Source organism: Toxorhynchites rutilus, chromosome 3 (genome assembly GCF_029784135.1).
Source record: "Toxorhynchites rutilus septentrionalis strain SRP chromosome 3, ASM2978413v1, whole genome shotgun sequence".
Taxonomy (NCBI): domain Eukaryota; kingdom Metazoa; phylum Arthropoda; class Insecta; order Diptera; family Culicidae; genus Toxorhynchites; species Toxorhynchites rutilus.
This window is the reverse complement of record NC_073746.1, coordinates 3836231-3851541: the sequence shown is the minus strand read 5'-3', so window position 1 is coordinate 3851541 and position 15311 is coordinate 3836231. Positions and strand designations below refer to the sequence as shown.

Here is a 15311-nt window from a genome sequence, read left to right as displayed (position 1 = left end):
CAAAATCGTCGTTGAATGTCCGAGCTCAAATATTGTGCAACATTTTGCTAAAAAAAACGCCTCTCTATTATATCTCGATGGATGAGCCAACTCCGCTAAAAGCGTAAACAAATTTGGGACATTTCACAATCCGCTTTTTGCGATGCAACAAAGGAAAACAAAATGAAAAACAGCACCACTCAAGTGTTATGTACATTACTTTTAATATATTTGCTCGTCATATTTTGGTACAATCGACAGCGGTGGGCCACTTGCCACACCGTAACACTGACACTCACCCGACTGGCCCACTTAAATTCTATCCGCTTCTAGCGTATATCTATCCGAATCGTATATATTTCTCTTTGAATGGGTAAAATACAAATGATGAATGGGGCTTATGATGGGTGTGAATATCTTAAATAAACATTAACTTAAACTTCGGCTTCGCTAACCTAAACGGACAATATACAACAAAAAAAAAAAAAGACGTAAGAGGTCTGTACATACACAAAAAAAAACTCCTGCAGATTACAAAATCGCATCACTCTCAATTTCAGGTCCTCAAGGTTACCCGTCTGCAAGCGCCTCGCTCGTGGTTCAGTGTTTGCATACGCTAATGTACGCAATCATCGTTATAAAACTTTTGTGTGTTTGTCCCGCTTGCTTCTTGAGTACATTGACCTGTCGTAACATTTCCGTACATACACTATTAAGATCAAACGATCTCCGAGTGCATTCTCTGTTATCAACGAATCAAAATTCCAGAATAAATTATTTACAGAATCTTTTGTTTTTTGCCCTGCTCCACTGAAGGATAGTCAAAAAGATAGTTGAAAAATCGTCTGACAGCATGAAGCGTCACGTATGCGCCAACCAGTGCCGCGATCAGAAACGTAACCGCCACATCGTAGTAATGATACTGCCAAACAGGCATCTGAGCCGCATGGTAGCGATAGTGAGCTGCGCCCTGATGACGAATAATGTACTCAGTCCACCACACGGCTTTCTCGATGGGCTGCATCGGTTGGTCCTTGACTAGCTGGCTAAGCCGCTCGATATTCCGCTTGTATCTGGAATCGGAATCGGGGAAAGATTCTGTCAGAGCGTACTGAATGAAATTAGGGTTTTGGGTCATAGACTTACTTTTTATTACCGATGACTTCCACAATCGCGTCCCGCAAATCCCTCACGGTGAGTCGTTCCATCCAGATCGATTTGCCAATTCCTCGCTCGACAATCCGATCGGCGTTGGCGAACTGATCGAAATTGAAAGGAATCACCACCATTGGCACCTGGCGATCCACCGCCTCCTCCATCGACTGTTGGCCTCCCTGCATCACGAACAGTTTGACATTTGGATGGGCTGTGGAGAGAATGGAAAAAAATTAAGTATATATTGTGAACACCATTCAATTCCATTTTTCAAGTGTTTGAAAAATAATAATCAGTTGGTTGAAAAAAAAAATGGAATTATGTTAAACATAATTATGATTTAATCCACAAAAATCAACATATCGGAAATCTGAGGAGTTAGGAAGATTTGATGCATCCACTGTATAGAGCATGCAGAGAAATTTATTCAAATATTGAACAACTGTTTAATTGACCCAATGAAAAACTGTGAACAACGCATCACATACTCTCAGCAAACGCTTACAGATGATGTAATATAGTCATCATGGCTAGTCGCAAACACCCTGCGATGCAATTCATCACCATGAAAGTTTGCCCAAAAGCACTCAATGTAACGAATTGCACCTTTCGTCTGAACGCACAATTTATAAAACACACCTTCTTACTTATGAATTTTTAATTTCAATGATTTATATCAATGCGTTTCGCGAACGGTCATTTTGTTCACGACTCTGAAAATCATCATTATCATTAACGCGCTGCAGTGGTAAGACGGCAACGATTTTGCCGTGTTTTCGAAATAACAAATGTATCTTTTGGAACAACGTGATAGAAGTAAGCTGAAAACGAAATCTTCCAAACATTAGCAATAAGTTTACTCATTAGTTCAATAGAAACATCAATAATGATTTAATATGTCATTCATTTCGACAGGTGGTCATTAGAGCACTTATCATGTTTTCTATCCTAAAGGTAACGTCAAATTTTGGATAATCGATGGCTTGACACATCGATGCTAATTATGAACGATCGTGGGATACATTTGTCTTATCACGGGGTTTATTCGAAGGTTTGGATTTAACATCGCAGTTCTGCCATAGTATTATCTCATCACTCTTTGAAGCGTGTCATGAAAATGGCTTTGGATTATCATATAAAAAATACTTTTGCTTTGCGTTTTCGTTCTTTCTGAAATTTTGCGGTACTTACCGACAGATGACAATCTGTAAGGATGCGATTTTTCGTTGAGAATACGAATTAATTCTGCCACGAGCTTTTTAGTGTTGAACGGAGAATTAGCTGCACTACTTTATCATAAAGCAGCATTTTGTGCAGATACACCGTTTTGTCTCTACTGGTATCGATACTGCCTATAACTTATAATACTAAGCATTTGCAGTGATTGACAAAACCAGCGATAAAATGTTTGCGCTAGCAAATTCTTAATTTGAATCATTTTTCGAAGCACAAAATTCTAGTTTTTGGGATTATAGTATTTTTTCAAAAAAAGGATAGCTGATTGGCTTTGATTTGATATGTCGACCATCTGAATCGGTCCAGTAGCTCAAAAGTTATGATTTTTTATGAAATAATTCATTTTTGCTGTTCGGAATTTGAGACTAATGTGATCAAACATATTTTTAGTTTTTCATCGTGAATATATATTTGTAAATCAAATGAAAGAGAAGGCTCTATTGTATCTAAAAATGACATTAATTTCGCGAAATAGTACCATTTTAAGTAATAAGACACTGTTTAATGGCTTAAGTATTCGGAATTTGAGACAAAATGGTACTTTTGAATGCATTTCAGTGGTTATCGACGTAGGGAAGGATTTCTCACTTAATGATATTTATCATTCAAGTTTGAACAGAATGCTGCCTTCATTTAACGGAATGTTACGAAGCTGGCGTTATGTTTAGATCAGTATACAATTGAATCGTTTGTTTGAGAAACCCCATAAACGCCACTTTTATCAAAATAGACTCTTTGGCAGATTTTGAGTCCTTGAGTGTACCTACATCGACTATCGAAATTCCAGAAAAAAGTTAGCTCTACGAATCCCCTTTAATTGGGGTTTCAAATACAATTTCATTCATTGTTTACCGATGCCGTAAGAAGCATGCGGAACTCAACTTAATCGAAATGTCTTCTGATGATGATAAACAGCCCCATTCTTACTTGGTATGAGCATTATGATCATTAAAAGTACATAAAAAGGAATTGAATCACTTCAAAACCGCTAAATTTGCCACTGATTTTTGTTTTTTTTTTTTTTTGAAAATCCCTAAGTCCATTAATTTCAAAACGTTATATTTTGAGCTTTAACTGTTATATTGATGAAAAAGTGGTTTCAAATTATATGCTTTGGGTGTAATAACCGAACTTGATACCAACAAAAACGAGGACCTGGGCAACATTTTGAGGAAAACAGTTTTTGGTCGTTGTCTTGCAAGTGTGTCAAATGGACTTATGGGATTTCTCAAACAAACGATAGAATTGATATTTGGATATCAGGAACACGCATTGACTCTCTTCTGAACTTTCTTTAACGACAAAATTCCAGGCCGGTATGGAAACCACATTTTTCGACAATTTGATGTCTTCTATGGATCGTTAAATTTTAGTGCATTTTATAATAGAATTTTGTTTTGTTTTATAAAAAAATCATTGATGAAATGATAGAAATGACAATATTACTTCTGTATTTTATCATATTCACGAATGTCATGCCAACTCCTCTTAGGATTTGGCAGCACCATCTCAGACTAATATTACACCACATTTTAGAATGTAGTTGGATCTTACAAAAATAATTTTCGTGCAGAATGTCAAAAAAAATATGTTTTTGAGAAGAACGAATTTTAATTTTCAAACTAATTTTTTTTCCAATTAAATATTTTATTTTTTTTTAATTTGTGTGTGTTTTTTTAATGAAAACTCAATCAATTTCCTATATCTCATTCTCTGACCAAACATTTTTAGGTCTGAGTCAGAGATTTTGAAAAATTTAAAATTTTCCTTCAATTTTTTTTCGAAAAATATGAGTATAAAAATATTTTGAAAATTAAAATTCGTTCTTCTCAGAAACATATTTTTTTAAATTCTAAGTGAAAATTATATGGATAGTTTAGGGTAAGGAAAGGGTTTTTCTAACAACAACTTTTTCATGTTTTCTTCGAAAAATTGGGAAGTGAGTAAAAAGGAGAGCATAAATAACGTGAACCTGTAATCTTTTCGCAACGAGGGCCGTGTATTTGAATAGGGTTGATGCGTGCTTATTTGCAAAATGTCTCTTGTTTTATTCTCTCATATCGCTTGGATAGTGCTATTATAAACACAAACTCGCCTCTCGCTTGAGTAAATGCTGTACCAATATGGGAGGATAGCACTTTTTTGTTTTTTTTTTGTTTAACTCATTATAACATTAAATAAGTGTGGATGTCAACAGATGTGCTAAAAATCAATTTTGGCTGCAGTTTCTGGAAAATATTGCATTTTTGTAATGTTTTAAACCGTAACATTTTTGTGTGTGTAAAATCTCGCGTTTGACATTTTCTTGACATTTTTCTAAATGCAAAACAGTTTGCAGAAGATCTCAATCGCAATTATTACACACAACAAATATTACGAGTAGAACAGTAATAGTAATTTTTCAAAGGAAACATGAAAAAGTTGTTAGGAAAACTCTTTCCCTGTAACAGTGCCTTGCTTGTTGGGCGACTTATTGGTAATCGTATAAACTATCTATATAATTTTCATTCAGAATTAAAAAAAAAAACGAATAAAACATAAGGGAATCTTCAAAATAATTTTGCAATGAATTTTTAAAAATATGTGGATTTTTTAAATTTTTTAAACAATATATTTAATTCTGACCAAAATTATGTATGTCTTAAATATATTCGAAAAAATGAAACTAAAAAGACTATAATTTTGGTTATAGAATAAAATAAATGAAATTGCCTTCAATTAAGTAATACTAAAAAATTGAAAATTTTTTTACTATTTTGAAAATCAAAATTTTTTTTTTCAAAAACATATTTTTCAAAAATTCTGAACGTAAACTATATGAATAGTCATACAATTACCAACAAGTCACCCATAAGGAGGTAATGATGGCACTGTTAAAGGAAAAGGGTTTTTCTAACAACAAATTTGTCATGTTTATTTTTGGAAATTTACTATTGATGTTCTACTCATAACATTTAGTGTGTATATTATCGCGATTGACATGTTCTGCAAAGTTTTTTGCTATTTAGAATCAAGAAAATGCCAAACGCTAGAATAACACACAAAAATGTTACGAGTAAAACATTATTTTTTTTGGGGGTTACAATTTATAATGTTACATTATCACAAAATAATATTGTTACAAAAATACTATATACTCTAGTAACTAGAAAAGATATAGAGTTGACGTCTTCGACAAAAGTCAATATTTTAATGAAATTTAGCTTAGCACTTTATCGCTATCTTTTTTTTTTATTTAAATCGTTTATTTTTACAGGCTCAGTTACATAGGTTTAAAGGAGCCGAACTCCTTACTGTATTGTTACTAGTATATAAACATTTTTCCTTAATTCTAATGTTAATAATATAGGAAACCGATTACTCGCGGTCAACTCGAGTTTAGAAGGGTGACATATTTTCTTCAGGAAAAGGAGGGGATATGAGGATATGTTGACAATGATCACACTCACACTCTCAATCACACTCATCACACTCAATTCTTAAACCTATCTTATATCTAATATGTATTTACATTTCATCTTATTCTTAAGAAGGGATCCGATCTCTCACAAAGGAAAAGGAAAAGGAAAAACTAAGGGTATAAGGACAATCACACACGAAGATCGATAGCTTTAAGGAATACATATATTTGGGACATGTAATCAAGGTCTAACCGAGCCAACACGTCTCTCACCGGCACATTGGGCTGCCTTCCTCGGGCCCGAAGGGTGACTGCTAAATTCGATCTGGCGACAAGATACAGCTCGCACGACCAAACAACGTGCTCGATGTCGTGGTAACCTTGGCCACAAACACAAAGATTGTTGTCGGCAAGATTAATACGAAAGAGTAGCGCATCTAACGAACAGTGATTGGACATGAGTCGGGAGAAGGTGCGAATAAAGTCCCGACTCAAGTCCAGACTTTTGAACCATGGTTTGAGGCTAACCTTAGGGATAATCGAGTGGAGCCACCGGCCCAGTTCATCTTCGTTCCATTTGCGTTGCCAGTTAACTATGGTATTTTTGCGGACTAAAGAATAAAATTCATTGAAGGCGATTTGACGCTGATATATATCGCCTTCATTTATCGCTATCTTGTCATTCAACAAAACTAGGATTAGTTGTATTTTTTCAAAGAAAACATGAAAAAGTTGTTGTTAGAATAACTTTTTCCCTGTAAAAGTGACCATCTTCCAATGTATGGATAACTTGTTGGTAATTGTATGTGCTAATCATATGGTTTTTTCTAAAAATTAAAAAAAACGTTTCTGGGAAAAATTAGGTTCAATTTTTGATTTTTTATCAGGGCAATTTTCTTCAACATAATATTACCTACGGTTCATTCGTTGATCACAATTTTGTAGGTATCGAAGTTTTTGAGTAAGAGTTGAGTTGTAAAAAACAAGAGAAGAAATTTTGGCCCTTTTTAAAAAGTAGTCTAATTCTTTTTTGAAGATTTAAAGTATGCAAGTATACAAAATCTAATGTCAAAAATTCACTGCAATCTGAGATGGTGCTGGCAATGGCCAGTCGAGTTGGCATGATATTTATCTATAACTTCTGTTCTGCTAGTATCAGAAATTGCTGTAATATTTGCAAAACTACAAAATATTTATTAAAACTTTTGTAGTCGACTGCAACTTTTTAAAGTCGATGCAAAAAATTTCAATATTTTTTTTCATTAAAGAAAAAACATAAACTTGTACAGAAGTTATTGTAGTTTCATATAGGTTTGCCTGTCGATTTGCACTCTTATTGAATTATTCATTATCAAAGACGAAGGGGGTATTTTTTTCAATCAAAAATATATCTGTATTGAAAGGGCCTACAGGCAGGTTCTAGGAATTAGATGTAAGCTAGTTGATAAGGCTAATTGTATTAGCTGTTGAGTAAGTTGGCAAAAATTATGTTAGTCTACACAACTTTGAAAAAAACACAGAAATTTTTTTTCCCGATATTTTTGTTCACTAAAGGGTGTTCGGATCAAAAAGTGGTCAAACTAAATTGCGTGTAAATCGATTATTTGTTTATTGAAAAAATCAAAGTATCTTTCTTTTTGAAGTTCAATATGTATAAAAGACGGAAAAAATACTCAGTTAAGATTCCGGTCGACCTAGTCCAAATTGGCGAGCCTTTCGTCTGACGCCTGCCATCAGATTTTGTACAGTCACCTTATCCACTTTCTTCGCCGCAGAGCGCCAGTTTGCTTTGAACTGCTTCTCGCTGCTAACAGTTTTTTGGGCCTTCTTAAGGCTTAACTATCGCCCAATATTTTTCGATTGGGCGAAGTTCTGGTGTGTTGGGAGGGTTCTTATCCTTGGGCACAACCTGCATCTTGTTAGCGGCATATCACTCCATGGCCTTTTTTCCATAATGGCAGGTTGCCAAATCCGGCCAAAACAGCACAGACAAGTCATGTTTCTTCAGGAAAGGCAGCAAACGCTTTTGAAGACACTTTTACAGGTAAATTTCCTGGTTGACGGCAACGGTTGCAACGAAAATGTCGCTTTTCAAGCCACAGGTACAGATAGCTTGCCAAACGAGATATTTCTTGGCAAACTTTGATAGTTTAATATGCTTGAAAATGTCTGCCACCTTTCCCCTTCCGGTTGCTGTATAATACTCTTGTCCAGGAAGCTGTCTGAAGTCTGCCTTGACGTAGGTTTCGTCGTCCATTACCACGCAATCAAACTTTGTCAACAATGTCGTATACAGCTTCCGAGATCTTGTTTTTGCCGTAAGGTTTTGCTTATCGTTGCGATTTGGAGTCACTACCTCCTTATAAGTCGATAGTCCGGATTGTTTTTTAGCTTCTTGCACGGTTGTAGACGATATTCCCAACTTATTTGCGACATCTCGAACGGAGAGGTTGGGGTTGCGCTTAAAGGCGCTAGCCATTCTTCTGTTCGTCACTCCGTCGCTCCTCTTGCTTTGACGCTATTTTGATAACTAAAGATCTAGTGTCAAAATCCAAATAGAGGCATCATTCTACACACACACACACACACACACACACACCTACAAAATGGGGGGTGATCAGTTTTTTTTATATGGATTAGAAAAAATACGGCGAATTTAAGTTGCCCACTTTTTGATCCGAACACCCTTTACATCTCACATAAACAAACCAAATTAAAAATATATCCGTAGAAGATTCCCAAATATGATTGAAGATTTGTTATGATGCACATCCCTTCTTCATGCGTTGATTTTTCAAAGGGCTATGGAGTCCGAGTTCGAGTCGGAGTCGGAAAAAATTCATCGACTTTGACTCCCGGTTGATTTACCCAATAAAATCAAAATATTAAGCTCATTAAACAACAGTTTCCATGAAATAGGGAAACTTTGGTGTTAATTTTGTTTATAATGCGAACTAAATGGAAATGATACTTTTAAAAAATACCGTAGAACCGTTGGGTATTGTTAAATTCAACAAAGGGGCATCAGCTTCTCTAACATTTTGAAGATAAGCAAATACACTTCTGACTAACGCTATAATGTTGACAGCTATTTACAACGATTCAAAGAGCATGCGGAGCTTCATCAGAGAGCACAGATTTCGATCCTTACCTAAAAAAGAAGCAAAACGACGTCGCTTCGGAAAACAGCTAGACATCTTTTGAAGTGAAATTCAAGCAGGTTTGCCAGAGACTGAGAAATATGACCGATCGTACCAAATTGGCAGTACATGAGTTATTCCAGCGTTTCCTGAGCTCATCGGTGATGTTGTACGAACGATTACTGCCATGCCACCAACTCAAGTTAGTGCAGAAAGGCTGTTCTTTGCTTTGCAATTTGTGAAGTCAGATTTTTGAACCTCCATGAAGGAAGAATTGTCTGAAGCAATTCTGTTTTTATGAGCATTCCAAGTTTTGTGTTTTTTTATTGTCTAATCAGAGAAAATCGTAGATAAAACGTTCTAATGAAAAACCAGATTACGAATTATTTCATTTTTTTTTCAGTAGGAGTCAGAGTCAGTGTTGCCGTATATACAGATTTTTTGTAATGATACATATTTACAGCATCTTTTTTGACCAAGAATCTGTATATACAGATTACAGATTATTGGATATCCCTGCAGATTTTATACAGATTTTGTGACAAGATAAACTATTTTTTAAATATTTTTTTTTATTTGACGCAACATTTAACAAACTCAATCAGTCGCAATACAATACGAACAAAACAGAAAGTTTGAAACCATTTCGCTACAGAAACTGTGTACGCAATTAACAAATCGAAATTATTTGTTAGAATCCGAGGGGGAAGTGCCTCAGTACAGTTGTCAAATGACATCAAGGCGAGCAAAGTGAGGATTAAATCCGTCTTTCCGTCGGTTTTCCTTAAAAATACATTTTAAAATGTTTTTTTTTTTTGATTTTTTTTTGCATAATTCTCTATGTATCTACAACCATCAATCTAGAATATAATACATTTTTGATCAAATTATACCTCCGTGCGAGAAAGAATTGCACAGTAAACTTGTTTCATATGCCTGAAATTTGAAAAATATCCTCATTCAGAAAACTACTGGCAAGCTATAGCAGTGATCACGAGTTTAAAAATATGGATAAGCAGAATATATAATTATTACTTCGTATTTAAATCTAACGCAAATGTCGCAAACGCAAAGGTGCAAAATCCACAATACAAATTTCAATACAGATTTTCTATTTTCTCTACAGATAAAAAAAATGTTTGACTCGAAAACACAGATTTCAATGAGGCAACATTGATCAGAGTCGGAGTTGAAGTCGGTACTAATAACTGTGGGGAATCGGAGCCAGAATCGAATCGATTTTTTCTCCGAATCCACAGCCTTGATTTTTTCACGAATTTAAGGCGTTCCAAAAATCACTTAAACATTTAGATTTCGCACTCTGTTCTCCTAATTTTTTTTTCACATCGCTTCACATGCTTGGTAACCTCAAGGAGGCTTATTGGATAGTGTCAATCGACGCAAAAAAAAGGGAAACCATGAATCACAAACGGTTTTTGGGTGACCAAGTGGTAATACTTTCGACGGTGTAAGTTACCAAAGATCCATAGATTATCCATTATAGTGTCAACATTGAGCATAATTGCGTAACATTTCTATCTTAAAAAGTCACAGGAGGGTTGTGTCCGAGACACGACCGCATAGCTGACGTTGGATTCCGTTAGGCTATCTGTTACATGCTGATTTTGGATATGTTTGAAAAATTACATTGTTAAACTCTTCGATAGTGATTTGGTGGCCCTGAAAAGGGCCGTTTTGTCTGGTTGTTAGGTATTGTTTGTTCACTCCTCCAATGTCCTCAACCGAGTGATAATGATAGAAAGATGGTGATTAGCAATTTGATGGTGCGTATCACGATAGAAGATACCTAAGTGAAATGAGATGAGAGCCGCCCTCTGTGGCCCTGGACTAGGTGGCTACTGTGTTATGTATGGATGAAATAAGAAAAGAAAAAACCTCATCAATGTAATATAAGATAATTATCATTATCGAAAATAATTATCAAGTTTTCTCACCAGAAAAATAGTTTTATTTTTTATAGAGAAAATATATTTGAAATGGAAAAGGTAATTTCATTTATAATTCTTACTTTCTAAGTGTTTACTCAACCCATTTCCATTTTCGCTTTAAACCTAATGGAATGCGATGCTACATGCCTCAATGCGAATTTAAAATGGACATTGATATCGGTCATAGATATGAAATTTCACGAAGCAACCAACATAAAAGTTCCAAATTTAAATTTTATTTATATTCTATCAAACATAAGTTCTATTCAGTTCATTCAAATATCATTTTTCAATTAATTCATCGAAAGATTCATATTGGAACGAAAATAAATAAAAACACTTATCGATCCCTACTTATTCACCAGCACGTATGCAATCAGCAATGCCCACGCTAGTTACAATGAGCACTATCCATTTGTGCGCGTCGTTAGTCAAATATCGACCACGAGGTTATCTACATGCTGATTTCCCCCAGACACCTTGGATTTGAAATCTCTGTTAGGAAATACATATCGGTAGAAACAAAAGTTCCCCCTACTTTCATGTAATTGCAATGGCGATTTCCCCCAGGCAGCTTGGTTTTCATGTCTCTGTTAGGGAATACACTTCGATGGGAACAAAAGTTCCCTCTACTTTGATGTGCCGATTTCTCCGTATCTTCAATTTCGACCAATCAGAACGAGGTATTTCCGTTTGGAGATTTTTTGATTGTTTGCTAGCTAGTTTCATATGATATTAATATATTATCAATTGTGATGGATTGGTATGGAGTGCTCAGATCGATTGATGCAAATGTCTCGTAAATCCATCGGGAAATAACTGACCAATAATTGTAAGTACATGAGCCGCCGCATGTGTCGTCAATTTCGACCAATCAGAAGTGGGTATTTCCTTTAGGATAGAGGTTGAGATTTTCCAATTTTTCGATGGTTAGTTTCATGACATATATAATTTTATTCAATGTAAAACATTGTTATGGAGTGCCGAAATAGATTGACACAAAAATCTCAACAATCCATCATGAAATGACTGAGCAATAAGCATTTGAAATTGGACAATTTTCACGATTTGCTCGATTTTCGATTTTTAATTTGTACCCCAATTTGTTCCCGAAAGACGTAATCCTACGTCAAAAGTCAGACGTTTTTCAGTGGTCAATCACTCACGAGTGAAGGTACTTCTGTATTCTCAAACCATAAATTGCCAAATTCGTCACCGTGTGCCGTGTTCTCCCAAACTGGCTTATCTTAATCGCCACACAAGCTGCCATTCAAAAGAGAATCCTATCGCCTAATCTCCACAACCACGCAAGCACCAACTCTGAATACGAAAAAATGTATCACATGGTGCACTTATAAACAACCCATTGTCGATTCCGATACTTCAATCTTTTCATAAGCAAAGGTCAGAGTTTCGGACCCACAAAGCTGCACATAATACTGCCACTTATGGTGCTGCCATTCAAACTGTCACAATGGATATCATGTCAGGTAAATTGTACTTTCGCGAAGCACTGGGATAGCCGTTAGATGAAATCTATGCAATGATTGAGCATAGCGACTCTACCTTTCGGAGGCTAACTAAAAGGTGTAAAAGAAACTCGATAAACCGAACTAAACCAGCCAGACACTGCGACGCCACGGAAAAATAAAAATATTCGAAAACCCTAAATCACATTGTCGCCCCAAAAACGTATCAAAAAAGCCATAAAATGGGCTAAACTTTTCAACCGCTGCAGGGCGCTATATTTAACACCTTGTTTCGTCGAGTGCTGATGGAGTTGAAAACGATGATCGCGTAAATTGATGTATGTTTTATTATGCGTATTTCCTTCTGCCGCTTACCGCCCCCTGTTCCACAACGAAGATAGGCGCCGCTTAGGTTTTCTTTTTTTTTTCTTCGCCTCTTCTCACTTGAGCTGAAGATTAGCAGATTGGTTTTCACGTGTGGCGGCAGATATAATATATTGAAACGTATACTGTTGCGGTAGTCAGGTTGGATTTTACGGCGGTGATTATGCGTGCAAAAATAAATCAAGTTCGTTGTCACTTGTATGGGGAATCAATTTCTAATCAGATAAGCGAATATAATATTCGGGTTAGTCTTCAACGATTTCCGAGGTAAAGCATCGATTGTACGTACTAGATGTGACTCTCTATAACGTAATAAATCTTGTTTGCATATTCAGCATTAAAGATTTTAAAAGTAAGAGTAATTATTGCCAACAAACCCATATTTGTAGCCACAATCTCAATGCGAATAGAAAATCAGTAAAGAATATAGAGTAGACAGAAATCGAACACAGACCGATTTCTACTTTTGGGAGGATTCTTACCGCATTTTGTTCTTCATCGTATCGATTTTAGTTTTGTTCTTTATTTGGAAACGATAGTTAAGTGCCCCCGTGGCCGAGTGGTTAGCGTCTCACATTATCATGCCGGGTGTTCGCGTTTGACTCCCGTTCTGGCCGGGGGAATTTTCGTCAAATAAATTTCCCTCGACTTGCACTGTGGTCACGCGTATTCTAGAGTTTGCCCCTCGGATTACATCCAAGGCGTGTTATTCGGCTTATTAAAGTATTAATAAATGACGCTAGTTAATGCATACGTTGAGACGGCAAAAGTTCCACAGGAACGTTCACGCCTTTCAAGAAGTAGAAGAAGAAGAGCTAATGACCCTGTTCCAATTATAAAATCATATTGTAAAAGTTACAAAATTTCATGAATAATGGCAGCAGTGATTTGAACTTGTATATTCCAGAAGACAGAATATAGTGAAAAATGTTAACAATTTGATTAAAATGGGTATGTTACTTCAATTTTACTAGCCAATCGTTTTCCCCCCAACGCAATGAGCAATTTTTTTGCTTACAGTTCGGGAGATATCTCACAATGAGAGTCGATGCGTGTTATGATTATTCTCCATTTGCCGATAATAGGCATTTATCAGTTGGCACAATCAATGTAGGGATGATCTTGGAATGATAGTGTATATGATCTTACTCTATTCTTCTCAAAGATTTGACGAGAGCCTAGCCCGAAAAGTTAAAGGTTGATAGGATTTTATTGGATTGATGTTCAGATTGTGTCCAATCAATTCGTTCTCATTTAATGTTTTTATCGTGTAGTTCTTGCTACTAACAATTTATGTAATTGTGGTCAATAGTACAGCAGCTACACGAATTTCCCAAAAGGGCACTCATGGCCAAAGCATATTTAATATACACTCGACAAAAAAAATTAGAGGAACAGACTGCGAAGTCGGAAATTTTAAGTGATTTTTAGCATTCTGTAACTTCGCATATCGATGGGATCATTTTGCATCATTTTGAAGTTATAACTGTCAGGTATTATAATATTTTACGTACATATTTTTATCTTGGTGTGTGTAGGTGTAGTGGGCAACAATGTCGGGAAGAAATGAAAAGTCGGGGTTTCATAGTTTATTCAAGAAAGTTCTGAACTAACACAATTTTTTGCTAACCAACTCATCAGCAAATCCAATTAATCTTATCAATAAGCTTTCATTTGGTTCATTGAACGTTCCTGTGGAACCTTCCCACACAGAGATTTCAGTTTGAATAAAAAATTACCCCTTCGCTTTTGATGATGAACAATTCAACAAACAACCAACGCACCGCAAATCGAAAGGCTGTTTTGAAAACTCGAATAAATTCTGCACAAGGATAATTTGTTATTTTGACGAAAAAAAATTATTTAAAATTTTTGCATCGATTTCAAAAAAGTACCAAAAACGAGATTTTCATAGTAAGTTCTAATGTTTGTAGGCAAATTTTGAGCCTAGTGTATTCCCTAAATATGTGTGTGAGCGTTTCATATTGATACGTTCAGTCGTTTTTTCTAGGCGATTTTTCAAAATTTGGAGAATATAACGCGAAAATTTTTTTTCAAAATTTGGAGTACAAACACGACTCTCAGAACGAGCGATTCGAAACTTTATCCATGTAATCTATTTAGACTTGTGTTCACTCATAAATGATCTACCTCATTCCACCCGTTTAAATATGAGAAACTATTTTTCCAGGACCTTCATTTGATGCATCAAAAGAATAAGACTTACATAATCGTGTTCGTGCTTTTCGTGTAAAAGTGTCCTTCTCCCGGTGGAGTGCTTGTTGATTAATGTATGAGCTCATCATAAGACTTTTCCAGAATTTGAAAAAAAAACCTTTTTGAGGAAGTTGAATTTTATGTTTTTTCTATCTTTTTAAACGGTTTTATTTAGCTAGCCTTATAATCTGTTTGTATGTTTGACACATGTTTGTCTGTAGCGCTGACCCACATTAATAGAAATTTGACCCCCTTCCTGTTGACCGATTGATCTGAAATTTGGAACACACCTTTATCTCATTATAAAACTGCGGATTTCATGATCTTGAAAATCCAAGATGGCGGCCGCTTCAAAATGGAGGATCACATATTTTCTCTAAAC

The 15311-nt window shown here is 35.6% G+C and overlaps 1 protein-coding gene across 1 annotated transcript in view; it reads right to left on the bottom strand.

Annotated features, from left to right (window-relative positions):
• Nucleotides 1–219: 219 nt before the first annotated feature.
• Nucleotides 220–15311, bottom strand: part of LOC129776812 (UDP-glucosyltransferase 2-like) — a 35769-nt gene continuing 20677 nt past the window's right edge. Inside the window, exons 2-3 of the mRNA XM_055782678.1 lie at nucleotides 1126–1345; nucleotides 220–1052 (exon numbers count right to left, since the gene is read on the bottom strand). Of these exons, the coding sequence (XP_055638653.1) occupies nucleotides 758–1052; nucleotides 1126–1345 (515 nt within the window). The 3' untranslated portion in view covers nucleotides 220–757. The remainder of the gene's footprint in view (nucleotides 1053–1125; nucleotides 1346–15311) is intronic.